The 14,483-nt window shown below is 41.4% G+C and overlaps 1 protein-coding gene across 1 annotated transcript in view; it reads right to left on the reverse strand.

The window, feature by feature from the left end:
- The window catches only part of MYH15 (myosin heavy chain 15), a 69,596-nt gene that overhangs the window by 20,349 nt on the left and 34,764 nt on the right, over nt 1-14,483 (reverse strand). Inside the window, exons 25-34 of the mRNA XM_075908240.2 lie at nt 13,866-14,108; nt 13,053-13,229; nt 12,422-12,567; nt 11,304-11,394; nt 8,097-8,486; nt 6,760-6,886; nt 5,742-5,860; nt 4,893-5,089; nt 4,247-4,596; nt 1,842-1,966 (exon numbers count right to left, since the gene is read on the reverse strand). Coding sequence (XP_075764355.2) covers nt 1,842-1,966; nt 4,247-4,596; nt 4,893-5,089; nt 5,742-5,860; nt 6,760-6,886; nt 8,097-8,486; nt 11,304-11,394; nt 12,422-12,567; nt 13,053-13,229; nt 13,866-14,108 — 1,965 coding nt within the window. The remainder of the gene's footprint in view (nt 1-1,841; nt 1,967-4,246; nt 4,597-4,892; nt 5,090-5,741; nt 5,861-6,759; nt 6,887-8,096; nt 8,487-11,303; nt 11,395-12,421; nt 12,568-13,052; nt 13,230-13,865; nt 14,109-14,483) is intronic.

Here is a 14,483-nt window from a genome sequence, read left to right on the forward strand (position 1 = left end):
ATTTGTCACAAGAAATGATATCAACAGAATAATGATATTCAGGGGACACTGATAAGCAAATTATCCCTTATTTCTTGTCACCATGCACCATCTGTATTCATTTAAACAAACATGCCACACTAATAAGCCACCAATGGCAACAGTACAAAAGTAATGCACATCAAAGCAACAGCCAACAACCCAGATTCGCAAGAAAAAAAAACATTAAAAATTGCACTCCAAAATCAACTTTTAAATAAGATACATCATCATTTTGGGGACATAACACAATCTTTACTCATTAGCCTGATCTGCTCATAGACTTAGAATCCTGCTGAGCTTCTGGGTAGATGTTAGGGATGTTAAATTTAGATTAATTGGCTAATCGAATAGTCAATGCAATTTGCATCAACTACTTGATTAGTCGATAAAGGCACCTCTGCCTTTGAAGTGTAGCAACAGCCCTTGGCTGTTGCTACACTTCAAAGGCAAAAGAGCTGAGGGGAGCATGGGGCCTTTGAAGTGGTCCAGAGGAGGCACCTATGAACTGTAGCGAAAGTGCTGCATGGAGCATGGGGCCAGCTGGGGAGTCCCCAGCTCACCCCGGGTTCCACACAGTGCTGCTGCTTTCAAGCACCCTTCCTCTCCCCACCCCCTTACTGCCTCTTTCTGATAGAGGCACCAAGGGGGGTGGGAAGCGACTAGTCAACTGGTGTGTTGACTATCCGATAAGCATTTGCTCATTGGATAGTTGACTTGTCGTTCACATCCCTAGTGGGTGTGGGAAGTATTTTGCATAATTCATGAAAATCAGGTGTGTTGTCATATCCCCAAGAACTGATGTATTCTCTGTAATGAGATAAATATGTACACAGTACAGATAATCATGCTCGACACCCCAGAGCTATGGAAAAAGATGCTATTTCCTCTGCTCTGATTTTAACACCTGTCTACATGGCCGTGAAATCCCTGCCAAGTATAAAACATCCTGTAACAGACCAAAAAAAGTTACACATATTTAATGTATTAGTATTTTACAGTTATTTGATTGATTTTAGTTTTGCAAACATTGTTTAGAGGAGAGCAAATAAGATATTGACACAAGAAATTCAATACTTGACTAATGAAAAATCCCCTGCCACATGCTATACACTAGGCATGATACACTGATGCACAAACCTAGCCCTTCAGTGCAACAAAACCTCAAAAGATCTACAAGCTGACCTTTAAAATGAATAATCAGGACCCAAAAATTGATATGGGTCCTCCCTGGATGTATGCATCCTTGTCACTGTAGAAAATTTTCTAAATAGGCTGTTTTAATTTGGGTTTATGAGACTGATGCTGTTTTCTTAGAAGACTATCATTGTAGAAAGAACGCAGGGCTCTGATCTCCATACAATCCATAATAAGACATTATTTAGAATAAAAAATCATAACGTTTAGCTTTTAATTCTCAAAGAGGAAGATGAGAGAGAAGAATTTGCTGATGAATATATGATACTTGGTTTATTCAGTAAGGTGTTAAATTGGATGAACAAACCATTGCTTTGGGCAGCTTGCATTTTCAAATGACTGGAAGTTTGGATGCTCCAATTTGAGGTGCTTTGAAGAGGCCTTATTTGCAAAGGAAGGGGTCTTGCAGTTTCTGAAAATCAGGTTGCTTTACGGATGCCTCAGTTTAGGCACCCAAAAACTGATGCTGTCAAAATCATGTCTCTTTTGAAAGTTTAGGCCAGCAAGATTGAGGTGTAAGTACAGAGGAGCAGAGAAAGATCTCTCTTAATAGGCAGTAAATAATTGGCAGAAAGTGATGCAGTAACAGACAAACCTCCTTCACGCCCTTCAAAACTTCATCTTACCTCAGCTTCTTCCAGGGCTAACTGAACTTCTGACTTCTCTTGTTCAACCTGTTTCTTGATTTTTTCTATCTCATGAAAGTTCTTGTTTCCTTCACTAATCTGATCGGTCAGATCAGAAATCTCCTCTGAAATGACAATAATTCAGGTATCAGAAAGTCCCAGAAACATAGTAGGTACAATTGTAACATTATGATTTTACCACCCAGCACAGAGAGTGATTACCAAAATCATGCCCATACAACTTTCAAAAGGTTTGTCTGTACACAGAAGTTACACTCAATTTCACTTAAATCTGTTTAATTAAACCAGTGCATCTTTGGTGTGGGGACTCTCTCATAACCAGTTTTAAAAATTGCTGGCATCTGGAACAGCTCTATCTGAAAAACTTCAAATGTCACATGCAGCACTCCATCTATATTCCTCACTCCTATTCCAAGGATTCCTCTCTAAAGAATGTGAGGGTATGTTAGGTCTCCACCCCTCATTCAATGCTTGTGCTCACTCAGGTGAGGCCCAAAAATATCACCTGTTATGGCTGGGATTATTTTGTGATGTCAACTCCTTTGGGTCTCTATGAAGAACTGGTTGGATTTTCTGAGAGTAACAAACATCTGAGAGTTTCTTTATGATTCCATGATCTTTCAATGTAGGACCTACTATTTTAAAATTTAATTCTGGTCAATACATGTCAGATAGATGGTACAGCTCAAAACAAAACCACTGGAAGACAAGCCAGTAAAGCTGAAGAACTTAGTACAGTTCCATTAAAAACAATTATAATACAACCGAACTGGATATTTCAAAATACTCATTAAGGAATAGTGGCCAAAATTTAGTACTAAATGGCTGTTCAGTGGCTTAAGTGAAACTACTTATCTCTACATAACATAAGAACATAAAAATGCCCATACTGGGTCAATCCAAAAGTCCATCTAGCCCAGTAGCTGTCTTCCAACAGGCCAATGCCAGATGCCCCAGAGGGAATGAATACAACAGGTAATAATCACACGATCCCTCTCCTGTCATCCATTTCCGGACAAACAGAGGCTAAGTACACCATTCCTACCATCCTGGCTAACCTCCATTAACTTATACAGCTCTTTTCTGAACCCTGTTCAAGTCCTAGTCTTCACAACATCCTCTGGCAAGGAGTTCCACAGGTTGACTGCACACTGAATGAAGAAAAACTTCCTTTTGTTTGTTTTAAACCTGCTGCCTATTAATTTCATTTGGTGACCCCTAGTTCTTATATTATGGAAACAAGTAAATAATTTTTCCCTATTCACCTTTTCCATGCCAGTCATGATTTTATAGACATCTATCATGTCCCCCTTTAGTCTCCTCTTTTCTAAGTTGAAAAGTCCAACTCTTTTTAATCTCTCTTCAATCATTTTTGTTGCCCTTCTCTGAACCTTTTCTAATGCCAAGATATCTTTTTTGAGATGAGACAATTACATCTGTACGCAGTATTCAAGATGTGGGTGTACCATGGTTTTATATAAGGGCAATAAGATATTCTCTGTCTTATTCTCGATCCCTTTTTAAATGATTCCTAACATTCTGTTGGCTTTTTTGGCTGCCACTGCACATTGAGTGGATATTTTCAGAGAGCTGTCCACAATGACTCCAAGATCTCTCTCTTGAATAGTTGTAGCTAAATTAGTTCCCATCATATTTTGTGTGTAGTTAGAATTATTTTTTCCAATGTGCATTACTTTACATTTATCAACATTACATTTCATTTGCTATTTTGTTGCCCAATGACTTAGTTTGGTGAGATCTTTTTGAGCTCTTCACAGTCTGCTTTGGTCTTAACTATCTTGAGCAGTTTGGTACCATGTGCAAATTTTGCCACTTCACTATTTACCCCTTTCTCCAGATCATGTATAAATAAGTTGAATAGGATGGGTCCCAGGACAGACCCTTGTGGAACACCACTAGTTATCTCTCTCCTATACTAGTGGAGATGTATATCATGCTACAAAAAGCACCATAACTAGTACCAGTTAGGCCCTTCCTCAGCAGACTTAGCAGTTGACCAGTGATAGAAAGCGTTTGATTTCTTCTTTATCCCATGGAGATAGGCCCTGCTATAGAGTACTATTGGGGTACTTTGGCAGAATAGTGTAGAAAAGCATGCCCTAACTATATGCTGCTCCGGTTCCTTTGGATAAATGCTGTGAATTCAGCATCTTTCAACAGCATCAGATCTGTTTAAACTCTGGATTTAGAGAAGGAGAATAGAACAGATTTCAATGATGGAGGGAACATCTACTCCTCTCTGCTCCAATCAGCAGTGAGACTAATTTTATCCCTTTCCACAGACAAGTTGCCAGTAGAGCTCCACATCGCAGAAAGACCAGGTTCTCCCTGAACTACTGCTGAACCTGTTGTGCATGGACTACCTTGGAGGTTCTTGTTTTCCCTTTTCACGGTCTCCAGGTTGTCCAGAGTCTCTTCATAGGCATTCTTCAGTTTAAACAGCTCAGTGCTCAGGCTGCGGGCTTCCTTCTGGGAAGCTTCAAGCTCTGCCTGTGTCTCCTCATACTTCTGCTTCCAGTCACTGATGAGCTTGTCAAAATTGCGCTGCTTCTTGTCCAGGGCTGCTGCTGCTGAGTTGGCCTTTTCCAGGTCAATCATTATGTCCTCCAGCTCGTTCTGCAGCCGGTGCTTTGTCTTCTCCAGGGAAGAGCACTTGGCATTGGCTGCCTCAATTGCTTCCTCTGCTTCCTGCAGGCGAGCCGCTAGCTTTTTTCTAACACAGAGGGGAAAAAATGGGGTAAAGCCATAAGACAACTATGAACAACAGCTTCCAAGCCAGTTATTGAGTAAGTGCGACTCCTGATTAGTCTCTCTGATTAGTTCTCTCTCTCAACCTTTTGGAGACAGCAAACATAATGCAGGCAGGGCATACCTTCTTTGGCTGACAGTGTGCAAACCGTTAGCAGCGTGATCCTCTAACTTTGTAGATGCAGGGGACTAAAAATGCGATAGAGTGGAGTTCTCCCTATGGAGGACAGGAAGACAGCAACGCGGATACAAACTACTTACTTGGCTTCTTCCAATTCCTCGGTTCTTTGAATGGCATCAGTCTCATATTTAGTTCTCCACTGTGCCACTTCTGCATTTCCCTTGGACAGTGCCCGTTGCAGCTCTGCCTTGGCTTCTTGCTCCTCCTCATACTGCTCCCGTAGAAGATCACAGTCATGCCTAGCAGCTTGCAGTGCGTGAGCAAGGGCATTCTTGGACTACAGGATTAAAAGGTTATGTCATTCCATTTGAACACGGTAAACCAGTCTGGGACACAATAAGTCCCTACTAATAGATCCCCAACAATCCTTTCTAGATTTCAAAAAGTTCAGTTCTTTTTCCTCTTTGTCTCCGAGTGTTTGGCCACAGATGAAGGCAGGGGAAGAGTACAAGAAAGGACGTTGTCATGATATTGCTGGTCCAAATAGAAGAAATCTCCTAAATGCCACTAAAAAACCTGTTCCTGTGACATGTCCAACCCAATGTTGAGGCCAAAGAGGTTAATTAATTTACATAAAGATCCAGTCAAATGAAAATTCTAAGATTTTAAAAATATTTGTTACTGCTTGGAGCACATTTTAGAATAATTCTTTCTAGAAAGATAGAGCATAACACATTTTTTTTTGCAACTCCCCTTTCCCAGTCTCTGATTTGTCCTGATCACATGCAGAAATTCCTTTTAGTACTTGTGTCAGAATGCTTAGGCTCAAATGTTTTCCTCTACATTAAAAATTAATCCATTCCCATTCATTTCAGTCAACAAGCAATCTAGCCATCTCACTTTTTTTTTTTTAAACTTGAGTTAATAAAATGTGTCATTGCCCAAACTTGATGCATAAACTAATGGGGATGAAATAGCCAAAGCATTACCTTGGTTTCCTCTTCCAACAGTCTTCTCATTTCTTCAATTTGCTGAGTGAATGACGTCTTCCCTCTGGAAAGCTGACTTATCAGTGACTCCTTCTCTTCTAGCTGTCTTACAAATTCACCTGCCAAGGAATTTTAATCAAGCAAGATTGGAACATGAGCTGCTTGCTGTCCCACTGGGCTAAATTCAGGATTTAATTATACCTGCCCAACCCTCCTAAAGAGAAAAAAAGCCATGAATATGGCTGATTTCATGTTAAGGAGAGCATCTGAGTCAGCCTGCTCAGATATATGTAATGCTCAAACCCAACAAAATGTTTCTTTTATTTTATTTGCACATGGCATGTATAGTTGTGCATTAATTTTAGCTGGACTCTTGCATCATTCAATGAAATAGACATATTTGTAATTGTTTTCCTTCATATTTTTATTACCATACATTGCACCATTACCATAGACCTTTTTTCCAACATTGCAAAGTACTTCAGAAACATCAACCTCAAAACTCCCATGAGATAGGTCCGAGGAATACATGGAAACACTTTAGCCATAATGTGAATACAGCCAGAGTGGCGGCGGCACACAACAGCCATTTTACAGTGCACAACAATGTTGCACACTAGTGTAGGGCAAGAAGTGAAAAACGTAACGGCCAAGTGAAAATACGTAGGAATTTAGGTTAACAAAAATAGGGATCCGAGTGGGAATGTAGGCAAGAAGTAGAGATTAACACTCCTACTTTTGCAAAAAGTGACACAGAATTTTGCATTATCATTAAGATGACACTGGTTTCCTGTCTCGTTGCAAAAATGGCCTGTTCAGAAGCACAATGCCCTAACCTGGATGCCAGGAAGTGAGGCAAGGCCCACCTGCAATACCACACCTGACCAGTCTCTGTTATACCTTAATAGGTGTTTTTAACCTCCACTGATATGTATGCAACAGAATTCCAGTTCCCTGCAGGGTCTAGCACATGCCTGCAATGAACTCAAAGAAGTTCACTGATGCTGCCTCTACCTACCATTCTCGGTTTGCAGCTTTCCTTTTTGTGTGGTGAGGTCATTCATTAGGCGAGTCATCTCATCCAATTTAGTCTTTGTCTCATTGAGGTGGTCTTCGTACGTCCGACAAAGTTTTTCTGCATTCGACTAATGGAATCAAGAGAAAAGATATAGAAGGCTGAAGACTTCTCAGCTCAGTTTCACACTTAACTGGTTTAACCTTTAATACAAAGATTCACAATAAAAAACAATGATATTTTCATCCCAGACAAGTTGAATTTTGGAAGGCAGAAGGTAAACATTCTGGTCAATGAGCTTTGGAATAAGAACACCAGCTTTGCATTTTGTTAATATTATACTATACAGGAGAAGAGTGTACTTCATTTTTTTCTGACATTTGCCAGTTTTTTTACAGTCTGACTATGGGGTTTTTTTCAATAAAAGTTTGCCGAGAAAAACTTGAGTAAGGAACTTTGGAATTAGCTCAGATTTTAAGATGACCCAGAAGTAATGATCCTGTATAGACATTTATATTTAAATTAAACTTTTAAAAATAAAACGAGTGTGAGGTGGTGGTTTAACAGGACGGAGAAATAGTTATTTTCTTTAAAGATAGCCTTGGATTCTAAATTGAAATAATGTGCTAGAAGGATCTTGCAATGATTTAAAAAAGTATCACATGCACAGACACATACCCTAGGCATACATTTCTTAAAACGTTTAAATTGCTGAATGGGATTAACCACATAGGGAATTAAACCCACATTAATCTTCCAAAACTAGTATGAGGGGGTAGCCATGTTAGTCTGCATCTGCATAAACAACAGGTCCTGTGGCACCTTATAGACTAACAGATTTATTATGTGACATGCATCTGACAAAGTGGGTCTTTGCCCACCAAAGCTTATGCTCCAATAAATCTGTTAGTCTATAAGGTGCCACAGGACTTCTCGTTGTTTCTACCAACACTAAAAAGACAGGAAATGGCTGCGTTAGCTATCGCACCCCCCCACCACACCTTCATGCTAATGAAGGTGACCCAGAGGGACTTTTTTGTGAGAAGGAGAATAGTTTAGTCTCCATCACCTTCCAGCCCTTGGGTGCTCTTTTGAGACTGCTAAGAGGGGTCTTTTATCACAATAGTATAGTGCTTTGAACATATGACTGGTAAGGACTCATTTCAGATAGCCCACTCAATCGCTGTCATTAGCCTGGGGTGAAACAGATGACTTAGATGTGAAAAGCCTCCAGACCCTCTCTGCTCTGTCCTGAATAATCTGACCCTCTTTTGCCTCCCTGGAAAATTTAAAACAAGCCCCTGTTTGTAGGTTTGTATACAAAGTCTTGGAAGCCCTACTTTTCCCTTGACCATCTGCTCCATGTTGGATGACAAGTCGTCCACCTCCAGCTTCAGTTCACTCTTCTCTTTCTCTAGTTTCTGCTTGACACGCTGCAGGTTGTCCACTTGCTCCCCCAACTCTGCCATGCTGTCTGCATGCTTCTTCCTCAGGGTGGCTGCTGTCGCCTCATAGTGCAGCGTGGCTTCCTCGAGGTCCCGCCGCAGTTTCAGGAACTCAGCTTCCCGCTTCTTGTTCATCTCCAGCTGAGCTGCAGTGGCTCCTCCAGCCTCCTCCAGTCGCTCACTCAGCTCCTCCAGCTCTCGAGCCAGGTCTGAACGCTGCTTTTCCACCTTGGCTCGGGCAGCTCTTTCTGCTTCCAGCTCCTCTTCTAGCTCCTCGATACGAGCCTACAAGACAAAGACACACATGCATGGAACACCCTTCACCTGCATAACAACTGTCAGAAGAGCTCAAAGTGCTTCATAAAGAATGACCCTTCACACCAGCTCGATGTTGTATGCACTGCAATTTATAAAGGGAGAAACCATGGCAAAGCAGGGAAGTACGTTGCCCAGTGACCAAGATGTCAGTGTTTGAGTTAGAATAGGACCTTATGTACAGCCAGTCCCCGAGTTGCAAACGGTCAACTTACGACCGTTCGCAGTTACGACCAAAGCTGTCGTAAATGGTGGACCCCGAGTTACGAACGCGATCCGCGCTGATGAACAGCGCAGTCGCATGTAACTCAATGGGGTCCAACTTACGAACGAACCGAGTTACAATCAATTGCTTGGTAAGTCGGGAAAAGGCTGTGTTCTATCTCCTTCTCAAACCAGTAGGTGCTTTCTCTGCAAGCTCGAGCACAAGGTTTGCAGACCAGGAATAGAAGAAAAGCGGTAAATATGGAAGTGGAACGGAGAAGTAGCTCCTCCCTTCTTGATTACTGCTCAAGAAAACTGTAATAGGCTTTTCCTCCTTACTGCAATAGTTATTGTGTTGCCAGTGTTCTTCAACCTTTGCCTGGGATGTGAGAGCCTGAGGAGTGCATGGGTGATTGACAGGCCTCACAAACTCTTTTTTCCATCCCCTCTCTACCTCTGAACTGGGACCAGCAGAGCTGGTCAGTCACACATTTTGCCCTGAAAATGAGCCAATGCATAATTAGTGCAGCATCTTGCACACCCCAGAGAAGAACAGGAAACAACCCAGGCAGCTATAGAATGCAGGAGCGTAATGAAGCTTCAATGGATCAGCACCATTTATTCTAGCAAGTACTCTGGATTTTATATCTTAATAATCATTTGTGACAAATTCTGGGCTATATCACTGCAGTTCCCTTCCCTTCCCTACACAGTATATCATTTCATGAACCCACAAAGCTCTGACACCTTGTAACTCAAGATCTGCAAAAACCAAAGTCTCAGTCTGATTCTTCAGTTTGCACCAGTGAAATCCAGGCTTTGAGCATCCTGTTGTCCAATTTCCTTCTTTTGGTTCTCCTGCACCTGTTCTCATGTTGATTTCTCTCTCAGTTTCCCTCCTTGTTGCTAGGGCCCTTCCAAATTCACAGACAGGCAAAACGTGCCAAGGACCATGAAATCTGGTGTTCTCCTGTGAAATCTGGCTTTTTGTCTGCTTTTACCTTTTACTATACAGATTTCATGGGGAAGACCAGAGTTTCTCAAATTGGGAGTCCTAACCCAAAAAGAAGTTGAAGGGGGATCACAAGGTTATTCCAGGAGGGTCACAATATTGCCACCCTTACATCTGCATTGCTGCCTTCAGATGGGCAACTGGAGAGTAGTGGATGCAATGTTGGTCATGTGCCTACTTCTAAAGGCAGCATCCTGCCAGTAGCAGTGCAGAATCAAGAGAAGTAGTAATACCAGACCCCTGTCACCCTTACTTCTGTACTGCTGAAGGATGGTCAGAGAATGGTGGCTTCTGGCTAAGGGCTCAGTTCTGTAAGGGTGGCAATACCATACCAGGCCATCCTTCCTTCTGCACAGATGCTGACAGTAACTCGGTCTTCAGTGCTGGCCTCCAGCTGTCCAGGTCTGAAGGCAATGCTGCAACCCCCCTACAAACAATAACCTTGCAAACCCTGTCTCAATTCCTTTTTGGGTCAGGATCCTCTACAATTGCAACACTGTGGAACTTCAGATTTAAATATCGGAAATAATGAAATTTACCATTTTTAAAATCACGTGCCTGTGAAATTGACCAAAAAGGACAATGAATTTGGTAGGTCCCTATTTATTGCCTTTACCAAATCCCCATGTCATTGGTTAACCTTGGGCCCTTCTAGTTAAGCCTGGGCTTCTCTGTCCTCTGTGCTTGATGGTGGCCTCCCAAAATGGGTTCTTCTTTAGCAAACTAGCCTCAGCTTCTACTTCTTGCGCTAGGCTTGGAGAGGGAATCCTGAGCATCCTCAGATGGTATAAACTTCTTTATTATGGTTCATGTTTCAGTGTTGTCTGCCTCAGCATTTGTGCTTCAGGTCAGCCAGCTCACTCTCTTTCTTCTCTGTGCTATGTGTGACCATATCTGATTTGTATAAAAAGCCTTTAGATTTTAGATACTATAGAATTGGCAACAGAATAATTATTGGATAAGATTCTAAGTTATGTCCTGACTTGGTTGTGAGGTTGGTCATTTAGAATCAAAGATTCCTTTATTTGATTAGACTGGTTGTAAAGAACCACTCATTTCTGAATCCAGTGTTTTGGATGGTGTGACTGGAGAGCCTCAGGAAATTGCTTTTATGACTTCTTGTTAGCCAGAGTAGTGGGATACAAGTTGACTTTTGTGGCTTGTTTGATATACCTCATGCGAAAATAATCAACAGCATTTGGGGGTCTGTCTATCCTATTTCCCAGCAATGTATCCTGATTTTGATCTTTTCAATTGTGACTCCCAAAAGCATGGTTACACCATGTATCCAGGGAAGAAACATCTGAGGTCAAAACACTTCCTCTCCTTCCCTCACTCTCTATGCTTCTCTAGCCTTGGTCAGGGTTCATTCCTGACTTTGGGTACATGGATGCATCTCCTTCTACATCACATGTGTTTCTGAAAGCACAACTGAGCTCAAAACAAGACTGTGACTTGAAGCTGTCAGCCATAAGAACTATTTGGCAGGCCAGAAACTAGCCCAGAGATCGTGGGCCCCACAGTAGTATAGTAACTAAGACACACAGAAGAAGTGGAGACAAAAACATTACTTGCAACTCCTTGATCTTCTTCTGGAGTTGTATCACTATGGCTTGTTCATCTTCCAGCTTGGAGTTCAGCTGACTTGTTTCAAATTCTTTCCTGTCATAGAAAAGAAAGTTCTGCAGTGACAGATTTAAACTACCAGTCCAAGCAAAGATTTTCTAAAGGAAATTTTTATAGTCCCCTAATAAAGATCAGGGAATAAAATTGCTGGCACAATCAGACCCAAAATGGAAAGAATATTGCTTCTGTAATATCACAAACTCAGATATGGACATATGACTTGCCCATGTGACTCCAAACCTCATTTTGTTCTTTGTGATTTGCCACTAGCTGTGCTAAGGTTTTGTTTGAAACAATCAAATTCCCTCCATGTGGCAGTACTCCCAATCTAAGAGCCTGCATACAGTCACATGATGTGCAACTACATTTAAAGAGTCCTTACCTTGTACAGTATCAGTGCTGGCTAGACTTTTGATAGGGCATGATTTTAGTTAGCCAGATGTCCGCTTATCACAAGTGTGGCCAAGATTCCCTTGGTCTCACCAAGTTTGTTTTACAGTCCTGGCTCTCAGTGTTCTGTGCTGTTATTTAACTCTAATTTACCCCTAAGAGTCCAATAAGCAGTGGAATTGCTGGTAATGCTGCTAGACAATATTGACCTCCCATGGTTCGGCAAATTTTCTGGTTCAGCACTGGTCAGGTCCCAAGGGTGCCAGACCAGAGAGACTGAATCTGTAATGAAATTCCTTTTCAAACTCATTGGATAAATATACTTAATAGGGCTGAGGTTCTACAACTATACCATTAGAGGATTAAATGGAGTAGATACTTTTTAAATTTCTGTAAGCCTTTTCCTCCAATCAGCTAAAAGGCCTACCATTACTCATTTTATGCATATGAAAATGAGGATAAATCAAATCTCATGCTGCAGTGTACAAACTGCTGGAGCTGGGAAGGAATTCTCTTCTCCCTAATTCAGTACGGCCCAGTATTCTTGGTTCACCTTTCTCTGAAGAGGCATTAGTATTGGTCCCTGTCACAGGCAGGATTCTGGGCTTGATGGATCTGTAATGGCAAATCCCAGGTTCCTTTATTATTTTGTGCAATATAAATAGCGTCTTACTTTTTTAACTTTTCATCCAACTGCAGCTTATCGTTTTCCAAATCCATAAGACTCTCCTGGGTCAGTTTCAAATCCCCTTCCAGTTTGCGTTTGGCCCTTTCTAGGTCCATCCTCACTTTCTTCTCCTGTTCCAGTGAGCCTTCAAGCTATGGCAATGAGAAACGAGTCATTAAAGTCCAGTTTTTTGCCACACCCTAATGAATGCTGAAGCAGAAGAGTTAAAGTACTATTGTCATATTTCCCATTTTTGCTTTCCAGTTGCCAGCAGCCCATATCAAGAACATAAACTGGGATTAATATGATACAAGGGCCACTTCACATTCCCTGCTTGTGCAGGCATTACAGCCCTCTTTCTCCCAGCCAGCTCTGTTTGACTACAGGTCAAATATACGGCAAATACAAAGTAAATGAATTGCTTCTTCGTATTGTTTTAAATCTTTCAAAAGTTTAACTATAGAGAGACATTTTTATTGTAGATGCCCTCTCTCTTGGAGGGTTACACTTGTACATCCACATTAATCTAGTTCATTTATGAAAGAACAAAAAAATGTTTCCAAGCACCCCAGATTCCTGGAAGCTATAAGCAATGGAGAAATACGTATTATGTACATGGAGAGAAGAACAAACTCACATCATCTACTTGCTGTTCTAGTTTCAGTTTAATTTTGCTCAGTGTGTTGACTTTGTCTTCCTCTGCCTGCAGGTCATCCAGAACTTGCTGGTGAGCTTCCTGCAAAGACTTCTTCTCTTTAGTAAGTTTGCTGATGGTCTCATCCAGAGCTGCCATTTCTTCTGTCAGATTTTTGACCTGGTGTGGTAGAAGAAATGCAATAGCAGTGAGAGGGATTACTTGTAAGTAATTACAACAGAGGATTATTGAAACCTGTTCTGAAGGAACTGTCTACACCAATACTCATATTGGAAAATTAGAAAGTAGTTTCTACTAAATCAGTTGGAGATGGCTGTTTTTGTAAAAGCAGTTAACTCGACTATTAGGGTATTACAGTGAAGGGGGAGTACATTTTAATGTTAGCTTCTCAGCTGAAACTGCAATTAGTGCAAATTGTTGCAGTAGTTTGTTGGGGGGGGGGGGGGGGACAGCTGCTTTCCAACTGCCCTGATTTTTTTTCCAGCTTCACTCGGGAGTCGGGGGAAAAGAGGGGGAGAAAGGAAAAGCTTTGACTTTATAAGAGTAAGAGGTTAGTTACACCAGGGTTATTTACTATGGCAAAACCAGACAGAGTTCTTTGATTTAGCGGCAGCAGAAATCGCTTGGGAAACTGGAGACCAGATGGAACAGTCAACTGTGTATATAATCTGGTCTTGCTGGGTGGCCTACTGTCTATGCCTTTCAACTAGCAGATCTCTTGTATCTCCTGCCCTAATGTAGTCCACCCTATGTGTAAATCCTCTATGGAGATATATGACCAAGTTCTAATGGTACCTTATTTTCAGTAGCATGTTTTTCTTTTTCTACTTTTGCCAGTGTTATTTCAAGGTCATCAATGTCTTTCTTCAGTTCAGAACACTCATCTTCCAGTTTTCTCTTCTTGGATGTTAGCTCAGAGTTCATCTCCTCTTCATCTTCCACCCGCTCTGTCAGTTCTTTGACTTTTGCCTCTAGCTGGATCTTGGATTTAATCAGCAAGTCACATCGTTCCTCTGCATCTGCCAGAGTGTCTTGCTCCTGGCATAGGACAGAGAAAAGGACAAAAATGTCTGGGAGTTAGCAACTTCATTCTTTTCCATTTATTCTCCACTCATTTAGTTCTCATGATGCACGGACCAGTTCACATTAGTACAGAAAATGCTAAGAGTATACCAGACCAGTTCTTAAAACGAGGTTAATAAGGCTTTTTGAATGATAACTCTGGGTTTCCTCATCGCATACACTCTCATAGACAAAACTCCTGACAAATTCAATGGAAGCAAGATGGAGGCTTTAATGTTAGGCATGCCCTCTCAGGCGAGCAATTTGACGGAATATAATTCACAACTAATTTGGACATTAATATTACCTTGAACCCAGAATTTTTGCATTGGCAGGCTATCCGTTTGCACT

This window comes from Pelodiscus sinensis, chromosome 1 (genome assembly GCF_052426305.1).
Source record: "Pelodiscus sinensis isolate ZL-2025 chromosome 1, ASM5242630v1, whole genome shotgun sequence".
NCBI classification, from domain to species: Eukaryota; Metazoa; Chordata; order Testudines; family Trionychidae; genus Pelodiscus; species Pelodiscus sinensis.